At 40.2% G+C, this 15,049-nt stretch overlaps 1 protein-coding gene and 1 non-coding gene across 3 annotated transcripts; both read left to right on the forward strand.

The window, feature by feature from the left end:
* Nucleotides 1-745: 745 nt before the first annotated feature.
* Nucleotides 746-13,241, forward strand: DENR (density regulated re-initiation and release factor). Of its 2 annotated transcripts, XM_057745909.1 has the most exons (8): nt 746-901; nt 1,700-1,813; nt 5,985-6,004; nt 6,679-6,763; nt 8,523-8,606; nt 11,342-11,458; nt 12,343-12,482; nt 12,574-13,241. In XM_057745909.1, exons 2-8 carry the CDS (start codon nt 1,708-1,710, stop codon nt 12,616-12,618), a joined length of 597 nt encoding a protein of 198 aa, XP_057601892.1. In that variant the 5' UTR covers nt 746-901; nt 1,700-1,707; the 3' UTR covers nt 12,619-13,241. The 2 variants fall into 2 exon arrangements, with proteins under 2 accessions (XP_057601892.1, XP_057601893.1); XM_057745910.1 differs by lacking the exon at nt 5,985-6,004.
* On the forward strand, nt 10,240-10,374 carry LOC130859714 (small nucleolar RNA SNORA70). The gene has a single exon (XR_009055272.1). It is a non-coding gene; the product is annotated as a small nucleolar RNA SNORA70 (small nucleolar RNA).
* Nucleotides 13,242-15,049: the final 1,808 nt, after the last annotated feature.

A 15,049-nucleotide genomic window follows, 5' to 3' on the forward strand; every position in this document is an offset into this window, starting at 1 on the left:
TAAATTCCTTAATTTGAGATATCTGGTTTTTTTTAATTAACAGTAATCTTTTGATGTTCAGGCTACCTGCCCTCGGTATATGCTGGCTCCACACCCCCACTCCTCGCCTCCTTGGAGCAGTTCTCTCAGGGTTACTTGAGATGCTGCCTCCCAGGCTTGAAGTCCTAAAAATTTCCACCAAATAAAACATGTCTCAACTTTTAGATTGTGAATAATTTTTCAGTCGACACTCACATGGGAGAGATTACTTCCAATTGACAGCACATATAAGGATCCGTGACCACGAGAGAGCTGTGAAAAGAGCTGTTAGGGTGGTGAGATTGTGGGGCGATGAGTAAACATGTAAACAGCATTGATACTGTCTTTTTAAAAAGAATTCCGCCAATGTAGGGTACCGTGTTGAAATGAAACCAAACGCCTTTTCCAGCTGCAACCTCCCTGTGGAGGAATGACTTATCCAACACGTTGGAAGTTAGATCTCCAGGATGCACCCCGGCCCCACGTTCCCCCCACTCAGTAATAAGGAGTCACTGCTGACTTAGATGCGTGTCTCCGCTTTGCAAACAGCGTCCCCCTCGCGCACGCGGACCGGGGACCACCCAGCCACCATCTGCCACAGGTAACGAGCACCGCCTACCGGCCGTCAGCCTCTAGGCTGCTTGGCTCCGCCCCTGAGCGAAACGCGCATGCTCTTCAGTTCCTCTCCGCCCCCGCCTTCAAGCTTCTCGCGACAGCCGCCCAGCGGCGCCTGAATCTCGCGATAAAGGCTTATTGTCTCGCGGGACCGCGGCTGGCCGTCTGGCTTTCGGGCGGCTCTGGCCGGAGAAGAGGAGTCGTATGTGTCGTTTCAGCTGGCGGTAGTGGCTGGAGCGGAGGCGGCGGAGGCTGTGCGACCGCCTGGGTAACGACCCCTCGGGCGTCTCCCGCTTCCGAGAAGCTCGTAGAGAGCGTGGGGGAGGCTGAGGTGCTGCCCGGCGGAAGGGGGCCGGGCCGGGCGTCTCCACACCCCCGCCCACATGGGCCGCTCTGGTGTCCCCGGGGTTGCCCCTTCGCCGCCGGTCGCGGCTGCACACCTGGCCGACCTTGTCTCCTCAGTGCCCTTCCATTCTGCTCCTTCCCGGTTCTCTTGCCGGCGTTTTCTCTCCTGAGACTCTGGTCTCCCCGCGCCCTCCCACCCGCATCCCCTTTCCTGCCTCTAAAGCGTCCCTCCCTTGGCGTCCAGCCGCCCCCACGCCCTGCACTCCGGGCACCTCCGGCGACCCACCCCTTCTTCGTAGGCTTTTCCAGCCTCTGCAGCTGCTTTGTGGCCTTTCTCTGTTGCTGCAGTTTTGCATCCTTTCCACATCACCTCCCCCCCAAAAGCTTTTGCCCTGTCTCTACCGAGTTCACCCTCCCCATCTCTTTTCCCCATTGCTTCCTTTTCCACTAGTGCCCCCCTCTCCCTGGTTGTCATGGTGCATTTGCTGAGTCTCACTGTTGTCATTTGCTTCCCTGTAGACCTGGAAAATGGTGTGCGCAGAATTACTCATATTTTATGAATCCTAAGGCAGCTTGTATCTTTTATTCAATAGAGACTTAAAGCAGATTGGGGGGGGGGGGATTTCTCGTAGCAGGAGGCGGGGCTACACCTGAACACTGCTTAGGGGTTGGGGCGTCTTGGTCCAAAATAGTGAAGATGCGTTACTTTCCTTGCTTACAGGTTTTGAAATGGCTGCTGACATTTCTGAATCCGGCGGGCCTGATTGCAAAGGAGACCTGAGGAGCAATACCAAGTTAGATGCAGATTACCCACTTCGAGTCCTTTACTGCGGAGGCAAGTGTTGGAAAGCAGAAAATGGCTTTTCCTCACTGTGTTTTTATACATTATGATCAACAGTTTTACATTTGTTCTTAGTAATTCTTTTTTCACCTTTGTCATTTGGTGAATCTTTAACTGGGAGTTGGGGAGACAGGGGAAGAGGAGGCATGAATTCACAGATTTTCCCAACTTGTGTGACTAGTATCTCACTACTTGGCCTGGAGAAGTCTACAGTCTAGTTGGAATAGAGATGTGTAAATAGATTATTCCAGCCTAATGTTAACTTGCTAGTCTGGCTATTAAAGGTGGGCTTCTTGGAAGATATCGAATCTTAAGGGATGATGAAAAGGCCTGGAGAAGTCTACAGTCTAGTTGGAATAGAGATGTGTAAATAGATTATTCCAGCCTAATGTTAACTTGCTAGTCTGGCTATTAAAGGTGGGCTTCTTGGAAGATATCGAATCTTAAGGGATGATGACAAGGCCTGGAGGAGGAAGCAGCGAAAGGCATCCCAGATGAAGTGAACAGCTGTGCGAGAAAAAGCTTGTCTCTGGAGAAATCAGCACCTTTGTGTTAGTATAGTGTGTAGTATAGGAATGGTGTCAGTTAACAAGTGGAAGATGTTGAGGCTGGAGTGATGGGCAGTAGGACAGTCTTGGGAAAGTGTTCTTGGTTTGATTAATAAAATGTAAATCAGGGTTTTTTTTTTCCCTTTGAGTGTTTTTCCTCGTTTTCAGTACAGAAATACATGTGAATTGGAAATGCTCTAATTTTACTAGCATCTTGGAAAGGTTCAGAAAAATTTGCAGATACAAGACAGTAAAGTAAAATGACAAGCAAATATTTTTCTCAGTAAATATTTTTGGCCACTTACTGTGTGTCTAGCAGTGTTTTAGGTGCTGGGGACTGAGTCATGAATAAGTCAGGAAAGGTCTTTGTTCTCGTGGACCTTACATTCTGTGAGTGTAATAGAGATTTCTTCAGGAATTTAAGTACTGTAAAGGAGAGGTGAAATTACTGAGTTAAAAAATTATATGTAACTCATCATTTATTGACTATCTTTGATAATAAAATAAAATGAGTATAAAATATCCCAGAGAGTAGGCAAGAGGACTTTTTGTAGGGTTGATTGAGTTTTGTTATGATATTCGTCTTATTCGGTTATATTGTTTGCCTTTGGAGTCATGGACTAGGGTTTGCATCCTTACCTTGGACATTACCAGCTGCTCTTGCTTCATTCTAGCTGTGTTACCTTGGGCAAGTTACCTGATTCACTAAGGGTTAGAGGTCTGTTTCTTAAGGTCTGTAAAATGAAGATGATGACTGCTTTTGAAGTCAGATGATTCCTAAGCTGGTTCAGCAACTAACATAACATAATACAATAAGTGCTGTTATTACTGTTATTAGGAAAGTATACTAGTTTAGTTTATTCATCCTTGTTTGTCAGATGTAGTGAAGAGCTATTGTTCTTTGCACCCTAATTCATTTAATCTAAGACTCCATATGTTATAAGAGGCATAATTATTTTAGGTTCCATGAAGAAAGAAAAAATTGTTAGATTGAAATGCCGTAATTATGGGACGCATCCCTGTAGAAATGAAAAAAAAAAAAATTAGAATTAGTGAAATACAGTATATGAAAGCCATCCTGTTCAATTGCTTATGTCACTCCTAAGATGGCTTTGAACAACCACACTGAGTATGCAGTCCACGCCAGTGATACTTTGTGTTGACCAGAGGTCCCTAATCTTTTTGAGAAAAGTTTATTTTTATTTCCCTCCCTAGTTTGTATTGATATTCCAGGCGCTAGGTTGGAGACAGGATTATGTTTTCCTCAAAGAGTTTAAGATCTAGTTGTAGGAGAAGCACTTAAGGAATATTAAATGCTAAATTAAATGGTACTGATTATAGCTACGAATTAGGATTTCAGGAAAGGGAGGGATCTTTATTCGGAGGGAAGCTGAAACAGTAAACTGAGGAAGTCTGAAGCCTTAGGTAATAGGTAGAATTTGCAAGGAAAGGTGGATGAATTTATAAGAAAAATTGTTACAAAGGTTTAATATGGTATCTTCATATTAAAGATACAGGGAAAAGATAGGAGGTAGAGGGAAAAAAAGGGGCCGATTAGAGCAGACTGCTGGTTAAAGTATAGTGAGAAACAAGGGTAAGTAAATGAGGTCATTTCCAGGGAGACATTTGTCTGCAGGATTGAGACTTAAGAATCTGAAGTCAGTCTGAGTTTGAATCCTGGCGTAGCCATTTACTCAGTGGATGACCTGGGCCAGTTCCCTCATCCATGAAATGGATGACAGAACCTACTTCAGAGGGGGTAAAATAATACTCCTAAAGGCTCCATCTCCTAATACCACCACATTGGGCGTTAAGACTTCAATATGTGAATTTTGAGGGGACACAAACATTTAGACCATAGCAGAAGGTCTCACGGATCATGAAGCTTTGTTCTTTATATCTCATCACGTCAGCAGATGCATAATGTCAGGTTGTTCCACTGTTATGTTAGTGATGTGAAGGTGGTGACTGCTTTATCTTTTCCTTGAAAAGCTACAGTTTATGAATAGTAAATCATTTGTGGAGGGAAATTGACTTTAAAAGCAAATAACATGAAACTTGGAAGATTTGTCCAGCTTTTTTCATCATATTAGAATTCTGCTGAATTGAATATTATTTGAAATGGTGTACAAAGTGTTATCGTTTTAGTATTTGCTATAATGGTATTTAACCTGTAATTATATCCTAAAAGTGTGGCTGAATATCTGTACCTACTAGTATTTGAACTTGAACTGTGAGGATTAGAGAGCTCTGGTTAACCAGGGAGAGCTTTAGTGGAAAGAACTCTAAACCGAAATAGAGATGGTAGATTCTAGTTTTCTGCCACATACCACCTTTGTCATTGGATGAGCTATTTAACCTTTTTCAGGGCTTTATCTGTGAAAGAGTGATGATGCTCTGGCACACAGCTGCGCTGCCTTTATATGTTGTGTGATCTAATTTAGTGATTAAGAGTATGAGCTTCAGAAACAGACTAGGGTTGAAGTCCTGTTCTAACCAGATGCAAGTGAGTTATTTGTTCTGTCTCATTTTTCTCATTCGTAATACACATATGGTAATTCTTACCTTAAAGGGTTGTGACGATTAAACATAATAATATAGCAAAGTACCTGGAATGTGCCCAATATATGGTAATTGCAGTTATTAGTAATGGTGTACCACCCCTCCTCTCCCTCCACAAATCTCAAGGTTTTGTCACACTGAACTACTCCATTCCTCACCTTAAAAATAAAAATAAAATAGGCAGTTGACCCAGTAATAGAGTTATAGTTAAAACTGGGAAGCCCTTTGAGTTTTTCTCGTCTCAGCCTTTCTCTTTTTTTTGGCTGTGTTGGGTCGTCTTTGCTGCACACGGGCTTTCTCTAGTTCCGGTGAGTGCAGGCTACTCTTCGTTGTGGTATGTGGGCTTCTCATTGCGGTGGCTTCTCTTGTTGCGGAGCGTGGGCTTCAGTAGTTGTGGCGAACGGGTTAGTTGCTCCGTAGCATGTGCGATCTTCCTGGACCAGGGGTCAAACCCGTGTCCCCTGCGTTGGCAGGCGGATTCTTAACCATTGTGCCACCAGGGAAGTCCCCAGTTTCATAATCTTATGTAGCATAATAAAAAAAGAAAAGGAAAAGTATATTTCAGAGAAGTGGTAGCAAAAGTGCCACTGAAGTCTGTAAATGTGTTAGTGTGAATAAAAAGTAGTGAGTGTTTCGGTGAAGTTATCAAAAGAAATAACCAGCTCCATTCAAGCTTTGTTGTATGAGGAATTATTCCCGTCCTAGCTTAGTTTCAGACCCATTGAAGTGGTTGTGGTAAAACCTTAAGACATGCCAGATAGTATGGTTTGATGTTCTACCAACTGAAGAAGACATTGTTCTTTAGATCAAAAAAAAATCATGATAATATCTATGATTCATGTGCCATTTACCTCAAAAAAAAAAAAAAAGAAAGGAAAGTGCTTGATAGCGTAGTATTTGAAAAGTGGTACAGAAAAGTTATAAGAAAAAATAGACATAAAGCATTTTGTCAAATTGGAAATAAAAGTTATGATGAGCCCTGTATATGTGTGTGTGTGTGTATACTTCTTTATTTATTTACATTTTCAGATCTTTTTTTCTCTCCATTTCCCCAGTCTGTTCATTACCAACAGAGGTAAGTCCTTTTAAAATTCTTTTTTTCTTTTTTCTGCATTTGGAGTCATTGATTTTAGAGCTAGCTTAGGAACTTCTTATTTTTCATTTTGTATTATTTGATGGCAGAGTTTCAACCTTTTATAGAGAACTTTGGTTTAGAATTATTTTATGGTCCTATAGATTGTTTTCTTTAGACTTTGAGTTATGTGTGCATCTTTAGCACTTGGCTGTACATAGTTTGGATTTTTGCATGGAACTCATTAGTCAGCTAATAAAACAAGAGTAACCTTAAAGCCAAAATTTAACATCGAAACAGAGAAGAGAAAGTGTAAATTATGTGTAAGACTTTCTGTTGATAAGTTTCTAAATCAGGCTCTTTGGGCAGGTCATGAAAATGAGACACCTATGTACCCAAAGCAGGAACTACACATGCCCGTTTTTGTCTGTTTCCTTCTTTTTCTAATGGCCCTTCTGCTTGTTGGAGAGGAAATAAATTGCTACAGTGAGGTGTCTTTTAATTTTTAATTTCTTATGGGACATTTCCTGGTTGAATACAGATTTCCTGTGGATAAGATGTCAGGTGGGAGTAGTTGGTTTTATCATTCTATATAGAGGAAGCACAGGGAATGATTTTTAATTAAAGTGATTAAAAATGTACTGTTGTGACTCAGTTTGTTCTTTTCCCCCCTCCAGTACTGTGAATATATGCCTGATGTTGCTAAATGTAGACAATGGTTAGAGAAGAATTTTCCAAATGAGTTTGCAAAACTTACTGTAGGTATGAACATTTTTTTTTCTCTTTCATCAAAGCCTGTATACTTGAAACAAATGCATGTAGGGCATTATTCTAAAGATATGGAAGTCCTCCTTTAGTAGTATATTACAGAATTATGTCTTTTTATGTCTATTAACTTTAAAACTGTTTTAAGTTCTTGGGTTAAAATTCCTTATATAAAATCACGGACTGCTTCATGTGTCTTATCTCTGAGAGGATAGGTCAGAGTATCAACTTTCTTATATAAAGAAGAGTAAATGATTTAGGGGCATGTATTTTCACTTATTCATTTAACAAATTATTTTTTATAAGCATACTGTATGCTACACACTTTTAGATGCTGAGAATAAAGCAGTAAACAAAAGACCTGCTCTTTGGAAATTATATTGTGGGAGAGACAAAATAAGTAAAACAAGACAAATGAAATAAGTACATTAAATTACGATAAGCAGGGAATGGAGAGATAAGAATTGTTGGGGAGGGAATTTGAAATTTTAGGTAGTAGCCCTGAAAGATTTTGCTGAAAAGATGGCATTTGAACAAAGACCTAAAATAAGTGAGGGAGAGAGTCCTTTGGTTATCTGGGAGAAGAACATTCTAGGCAGATGGCGCAGCCAGTGCAAAGGCCCTGAGGCAAACACTGCTTATGGCATATTTAGAAAACAGCAAGGAGGCCTTTGTTTTTGGAGGGGGGGAAGGTAGGAGATGAAGTCAGAGAAATAATGAAGGACCATGGTTGAAAGGCCAGGTCTCAGCTTTTACTCTGAGTGAGATGAGGGACTGTTGGAGCAGTTTGAGCAGAAGAGTGATGATAAGGTCTGACTTTTGTTTCAACAGCATCTCTGGCTGCTAGGTTAAGAATAGACTGAGGAGAGACCTAGGCAGCAATGCAGGAAGACCAAATAGTCTCCCTTCAGTAATCTGGTCAGGATGGTGACGATCCAGTCCAGAATGGTAGCAGTGGGGGTGGTGAAAAGTGGTCGGATTCTGGATACGTTTTGAAGGTAGAGCTGACAGGGTCTCCTAATGTGTTGCATGTGGGATGTGAGAAAAAGGGGCAGCTAGGTTTTTGACCCAAGCAATTAGAAGAATGGAGTTGCTGTTGCCAGAGGTAAGGAAGACTGCAAAGGAACACATTTCCTCAAGTAGCTAAAATTGATGGCTTCTCTTACAAGATCGGTAAGAACAAAGGCAGTAGCAGGGAGAAGGGAAATCCTGGGCTGAAAACAGGCCTATGAGATATACCCAATGTCATCCCACTATTTGCTGCTTTGATTTTCAGACAGTTTCCATGAGGCACAACCCCTGAGACAACACAGTCGCTGTCTGTAATTGGATAAGAACCCTCAAATCTGATGTAACAGTCAGTCTGCATGGTGGCCCTCAACATGACTTGCCTAGGGCATATCTTCATGTTCAGGACCAGACTTCCTGTTAACAGAATTAGTATGCTTAGATGCTTATAAATACTCCTGTGGAGTCTTGAGTATTTTATGCTCCTTTAATGTGGCTTAAAAAAATTGTGATCCTCACATATTAAAGACTTTGTTTTGTCTTTTATCACCATACACTTACCGTAATGACTTCAGAATTAGGCTTGATAGAAATCTTAGCAATATAATCACTTACTTTATAAATGTTACGCTCACTTGTTGGTAAAAAAAAAAAAATACCCTATTTGTATATGAGGTTCCTCAAGGGTAATTTTTTAACGTTAGTATGAAGTGATGATAATGCTTTTGGATTTTGTTTTTACATCTAGAAAATTCACCCAAACAAGAAGCTGGAATTAGTGAGGGTCAAGGAACAGCAGGGGAAGAGGAAGAGAAGAAAAAACAAAAGAGAGGTGAGACCTAAATTCATGATTTGATTTACACAAACATACCCTCCCTCTGCTAGAAGAAATAAGAAATGAAAACATTGCCAAAGTGAGTAACATCTACCTGTTATTGTAATTCCGTGTGTATACCAAACAGAGGGGTGCAGGGTCATGTTCTCAGGATGGCTGGATTTTGTATGATTTGGGCTTTATCAGTAAATTGGACCTAAGAAAACATGCTTTATTTGCCATATATATATACATAAAAAGCAGCCAGCCAGCTTGTTTATGACTTAAAAACTTTTTTACCTTATTATTGGGTTGGTCAAAAAGTTTGTTCAGGCTTTTCCACAACATCTTATGTAACATTTTGCAGGAAAACCCAAATGAACTTTTTGGCCAACTCAATGAAATATCTATGTACTCTGTTGAATTAGTGAGGACATTTATAAAAGATTTGTTCTCTTCTTCCTTCTGTCAGCTCAGTTGAATTTTTCTTTTTACAACTGTTACGCATACCTGTTTACCTCTCCTCCTTCTAAAATGAATTCTTCATGCCCTGGATCTTGCTTGCCTCTTTCTTTTTTCCTGAATTAATTCTCCCCTGTGACTAAAATTAGCTTATAAATATTTTTTAGGACTTTGCATTTAAAAAAAATTCCAAGAGCTCATGTCTTTCCTTGCTCTATTCTCCTGCCCCTTCCTGCCTTAGCCAGACTTCTTTAGCAAGACTAGACTTCCTATCCCCCTTTCAGTTCGGCCATTGAGTCTTCACTCCTCAGTCCATCCTAACCTGACTTTCATGCCACTGAAACGCCTCTAACGGGTCATGAACGGCTGGGTGATTGCTGAGTGGTAAGAGCATCTGAGCACTCCTTTCATTTGAAGTGTTGTGCTTCCTCCCTCATTCTCCTTTCACTCCTCCTTGGTCTTCTGTGCAGACTTCTCTTCTCCCTTCTGTCCCTTAAACATTGGCGTTTCCCAGGATTCTGTCCTCGTCCCACTTACCTTCTCATTCTGCATATCCTCCCTGGATGATTCTTCTACATACTTAACTTGTGTCACCACTCTGCACTTACAACTCCCAAATCTGTATCTCGAGTCCTGGCCAATGTCTCTAGACTAGGAATGTGCTGGTCCCACAGGCATTTGAAACACAGCACTTCCAAAGTAAGCTTACTAAGTCCCAAATCTGTGTCTTTTGTATTCTCCATTTTGGTTATTGACAGCGCAGTTTATCCAGTTATCTGAGCCAGAAACCTGAGACTGTCTTAGGTTCTCTCTTTTTGCCCCTTTCAATCAGTTCTGAATTCTGTAATTTCTTCTCCTTCCTCTGTTTATCCTGTGCCTAGTGGACATTACCATTGCCACTGCTTTGTTTAGATTTTGATTGATTTCTGCCTGAACTAATGTAGGAGTCTCCTCAGTGGCCTCTCTGTCATTGCTCTTCACAGACCCACCCTCCACACTGTATGGCGATCTTGACAAAACATAAATAGGTGACTTTACTCCTGCCTCATCAGTTGTTCACTAGCTTCTCTTCTCTGCAATATAAAATGACAGAGCTTGTGCTAGTCCTTGAATTACTGGTATATAATCTTTGCTTTTCTAGCTTCCTTTCCTACACATCCATAAGCTTCCTTCATCAAAACAAGTGTATTTGCAGCCAGTTAAGCCAACCGTGCTCTTTTCCACATTAGGGCCTGGTGTGCAGTGGCTGCAAACAGCAGCCTCCTCGGTAGTGTATGCAGCCTGTTGCCTGTATGGGTTGCCCTAAGGGACCTTGGAGGCAGTGCTTTCCAGTGGACATTCACGTCAGGCATGCTGTCCCCAATCTAGGCTCCAGACAGGTATGCGTGGTGCCTTTGGAAAGCCCCAGGGCACAGTGGCCAAGGTCCACATTGCCCACGTCGTGATGTCCATCCACACCAAGCTGCAGAACAAGGAGCCTGTGATTGAGACCCTGTGCAGGGCCAAGTTCAAATTCGCTGGCTGCCAGAAGATCCACATCTCCAAGAATTGGGGATTTACGAAGTTTAACGTGGATGAATTTGAAAACATGGTGGCAGAAAAGTGGCTCATCCCAGATGGTTGTGGGGTCAAATACATTTCTAATCGGGCCCTCTGGACAAATGGTGGGCCCTGAGAGCCTTGGCATTGTCCCCTCCTTACTCACGCCAACCAATAAACGCTACTTTCCTGTCACATACACAAGAAAAGACAAGTGTAGTTCTCAGATATAATGCCCTTTCTTGTCTCTGTACTTGTTTCCTTTCCCTGGAATATCCTTTTTATATCTCCCCAGCCCTTCTCCCTTCAGGTGGACCATTCCTTATTTTGCAAGCACAGATGCCACTTCCTCTAGGAAACTTTTTCTGTCCTCTGGAAGCAGAGTAAGCCATTTCTCTGCAAAGCTATGGTCATGCCATATTCACAGATCCTATTACAGTATACATCAGGTGCTGTAATTATTTAACTTTTTGTCTCCCTGCACTAGGCTGAGTCCCTGGAGGGCAGGGCCTGTGTTCTTGTTCTGTTCGTCTTTGTGTCCTCAGTCCTTAGGGCAGTGCGTGGCACATACTGCTCAATAAGTATGGATTAAGTGAAGACTCATGCATGCATTTATTAATTTTGTATTAGAAAAAGAAACTTCAGAAATTAGTATTTCATACCCTTTGAAAATTAGTAAATTTAAAGACAGTATTCTCTATTTATGATAAAAGCAAAACAACTAATCCTGAGCTCTTTCTTAATAAATAAAGGTGGAAGGGGTCAAATAAAACAAAAAAAGAAGACTGTACCACAAAAGGTTACGATAGCCAAAATTCCCAGAGCAAAGAAGAAATATGTAACAAGAGTGTGTGGCCTTGCAACTTTTGGTGAGTCCAAGCTTAAGTGTGTTTAAAATGTGTAAACTATATTCATTCATTCATTCCATTCTCTTTCTAATCTAGTATCATGAAAATTTTACAGTTCTGTACTTTGCTAAGAAGATATAAAATGAGATTTTGCATTTCTAACTATAGCTTCAAAATCAGGTTTTGAAGCAACTTAAAAATCTTTTGCAGAGGGGACTGGCTTAACTTTTTCCTTTCCAGAATTTCTGTTTGGGCACGTTTTATGTAGAATGAGGAGGGCTGGATAGGTTTCCCTTTGAAGTCTACCAGCACTGTACCTTGTTCCCTGAAGTCTTGGTAGCTAGATGGTTGTAATTGACCTGTCCCACCTGGGATGCCAGTAGAGGGTGAAGGAACGTGATTAGTGGCAGAATGTCCTGCTTCAGAGCCCCTTCAGTTCCTGGAAGCCTTGAATGAATAGTGAAACTGGGGTGATTAAGTTCCTTCATATGACAAGACGGACTGAAAAAGTCACTAGACCACATCATAAATATTAGGCTTGTTTCTCTGCTGTAGATTTTTCTTTTGTTAAAAGGAATAACAAAAGAACTTCACATATTTGGAAGTGTATATGTGTAATGATGGAATTATATGTTCCTGGATTTATTTTGGTCTTTATGAGTTAGGAATAGTATGGGGGATCTTATTTTTATGTACTAAGGCTGTATTTGACCTTAAAAATATAAATTGAATTGTTAAGATGACTGCCTATGGGTAGTTTGTAATTATTGTTCTGAAGGGAACATGAAACTTGTTAACACAACCTGTTTTGTGAATTTCAAATGCAGATATATTTCAAAATGGAAAAATATCTTTAACGTATGATTCCAATTATAGTCTTGCTGTTTCTTTTTTAAAAATAACAGAAATTGATCTTAAAGAAGCACAAAGATTTTTTGCTCAGAAATTCTCCTGTGGTGCCTCAGTAACAGGGGAGGATGAAATCATCATTCAGGGAGACTTTACAGATGACATAATTGATGTCATTCAGGAAAAATGGCCAGAAGTGAGTATTTGGAACATGTGCATTAAAGCAAGTTGCATCCGCGTTAGTTGATAACCACAGCTCATGAGATGTAATTGTTTGTGTTTTATAGGTGGATGATGATAGCATCGAAGATCTTGGAGAAGTGAAGAAGTGATTTTGAAAATTTGTCTGTATTTAATGATCTGAACTGATTGTTGATATGGCCAAAGGGAGAGAGGTCTTTTAAAGAAAAATATATTTATCCTACAGTAAAACTGTAGCCTACCCTCACCCTTGGCATTTTCACTGTTCTGTACAAGGCTGCTTGTTTTTTTTTTTTTTTTTATTGCCAAAGTGTAATAAACAGGAGAGACTGTCATGCTTATGCATGAAATAGAATTTAGTCAAATAAAAAATTTTGGTCATTTGGTACTGACTTTTCTCTTTCTTTTTGACTTTATTTTTGGTAAAAGACTTTCTGTGGAAAGCTTTTCTGTTGATTATTTTTAAATAATCATGATTTAATTAAATCGTGATCCCCCCCCCCCCCCCAAGGTTGTTAAGCTAAGTGATATTGCGAAGAATTTGAATTTGACTTCATCACCAGTGGTAACTGTCTCCTTGCTTCTTTGGTGTGCTGGTTTCGAGGTGCTTGAGCACTTCCTAGATCTGTGGTTGCATTTGCTTCGTGGTCACCAACCAAGTTCACTTTGTGGGCATACTGACAGATTGTTGGAAACAGTCGTTCAAGCTGTTCTGGAGATTATTCGGTAAAGCATATCAAAAGCCTTAAAACCATCTGCACTGTTTGACCCACTTCTTTGACATTATCCTAAAGATATAATGAAAACTATGGATGAAGGTGTTCATCATAGTGCTGCTCATAATATAATTGCCAATTACATAAGTGAACAATTGGGAAATGGTTAAAGAAATGATGGTGTGTCATATGGTAGAATATTTGCATATATTTAAAAAATTTTCTAAAAGTACTTGGAAAGTTGTTTGATAATGTTTTAAGTAGGAGGTCAGACCCGCAAATCCATTTTATACATTATTTTCATCATTGTTTTATGTGAGTAAAAGTCTGCTAACCATTTGAAAATAATACACACCATTGCTCAATACAGTCTGGGAAGTAGCAATTTAAACATGTTTCTCAGAAGAGAAAGAGTGACAGTGAATCTTGATGAATACATTAAATGAATTTAAACTGTTTTTATAAAGGTCTTCAGTCAGGTGCTACAAACTGAAAAGAAAACACCGTATTTTAAATTGCTATAGACACTGTTAAAGTTAGAACCCATTGTTTACTGCCATGCGAATTATAATCTTGAATAAGTAGGTTTTTAAATAATTGAAATCTTAGAAAGAATGTGTAATAAACTGTAAATTAAGAAAATGAAATTCTGCATTAACTGTGAATTTAGGTAAATAAAATTATCTGATGAAGCAAATTTATCCATTAAGACCATTTGGTATGTGTTATGTATGTATTCTGTTGGTGCTGGAAGATGTCTCTGTGGTTGTAGGAACACATGTGACTTTATGTAAAGATTCTTAATGTTCACAGTTCTCAGCAAATGCAGTTTCAGTCCATATATAGCCAGCAGTGGATGTTACTGCAGGAAAATGCAGGATTAAAATCGTCCATGTGTATAATATGTGTGAATCTTTTTATTTAACCTGAAATTTAAACTGCAACAGTTTAATCTCGGATTAAAATGTGTAGTTCAAGAGGAATTCCGTGGTAGTCCAGTGGGTCCTTTCACTGCTGTGACCCGGGTTCAATCCCTTGTCGGGGAACTGAGATATCCCGGAAGCTGTGTGGTATGGCCAAAAATAAAGGTTCAAGGATTGAGTTTAATTCATACATTCTGTATGCGTTTGTATTATGTAAATGCTTTCACAATCTAGTATTTTTAGCAAAAAGAATACTAACCTTTTTTTTTTCTTTTATAAATTTATTTTTTGGCTGTGTTGGGTCTTCGCTGCTACACACAGACTTTCTCTAGCTGCTGCAAGTAGGGGCTACTCTCTGTTGTGGTGCGCGGGCTCCTCATTATAGTGGTTTCTCTGGTTGCGGAACCCAGGCATGTGGGCTTCAGTAGTTGCAGTACACGGGCTCAATTGTGGCTCACGGGCTCTAAAGCGCAGGCTCAATAGTTGTGGCGCACGGGCTTAGTTGCTCTGTGGCATGTGGGATCTTCCCAGAGCAGGGCCCGAACCAGTGTCCCCTGCATTGGCAGGTGGATTCCTAACCACTGTGCCACCTGGGAAATCCTAAGAATACTAACCTTTAACAGCCTTATCTCGTAATATGTGTAAGAGATTTCTGTAATTAAGCTGGAAACTTCAAATACAAATACAGTTTTGATATGTAGTATTGTATTCATTTAAAAAAATAGATGCTGGCGATATGTGATTTTAAATTCCTTTTTATTAAATAGAAGCCCCAGTAAATCAGCTGTCAAGTAAGGTATAATCCATGGTAGCTTTCTTGCTCTTAAAGATTGATAAGTTATAAATTTTTTAAAATGAATTCTACCTTTTAGATTCTGTCTTTGTTATTTACTAAATTCCTTTGCTTAGGAAATAGGGAGAGT

The sequence above is a fragment of the Hippopotamus amphibius genome, chromosome 8, assembly GCF_030028045.1.
Source record: "Hippopotamus amphibius kiboko isolate mHipAmp2 chromosome 8, mHipAmp2.hap2, whole genome shotgun sequence".
NCBI classification, from domain to species: Eukaryota; Metazoa; Chordata; class Mammalia; order Artiodactyla; family Hippopotamidae; genus Hippopotamus; species Hippopotamus amphibius.

Bases quoted from the DNA above. Each gene is read 5' to 3' on its own strand.
- DENR (XM_057745909.1), top strand. From the start codon at position 1,708: ATGGCTGCTGACATTTCTGAATCCGGCGGGCCTGATTGCAAAGGAGAC. The intron at 1,814-5,984 runs GCAAGTGTTGGA...CCATTTCCCCAG, and splicing joins TCGAGTCCTTTACTGCGGAG to TCTGTTCATTACCAACAGAG. The intron at 12,483-12,573 runs GTGAGTATTTGG...TGTGTTTTATAG, and splicing joins TTCAGGAAAAATGGCCAGAA to GTGGATGATGATAGCATCGA.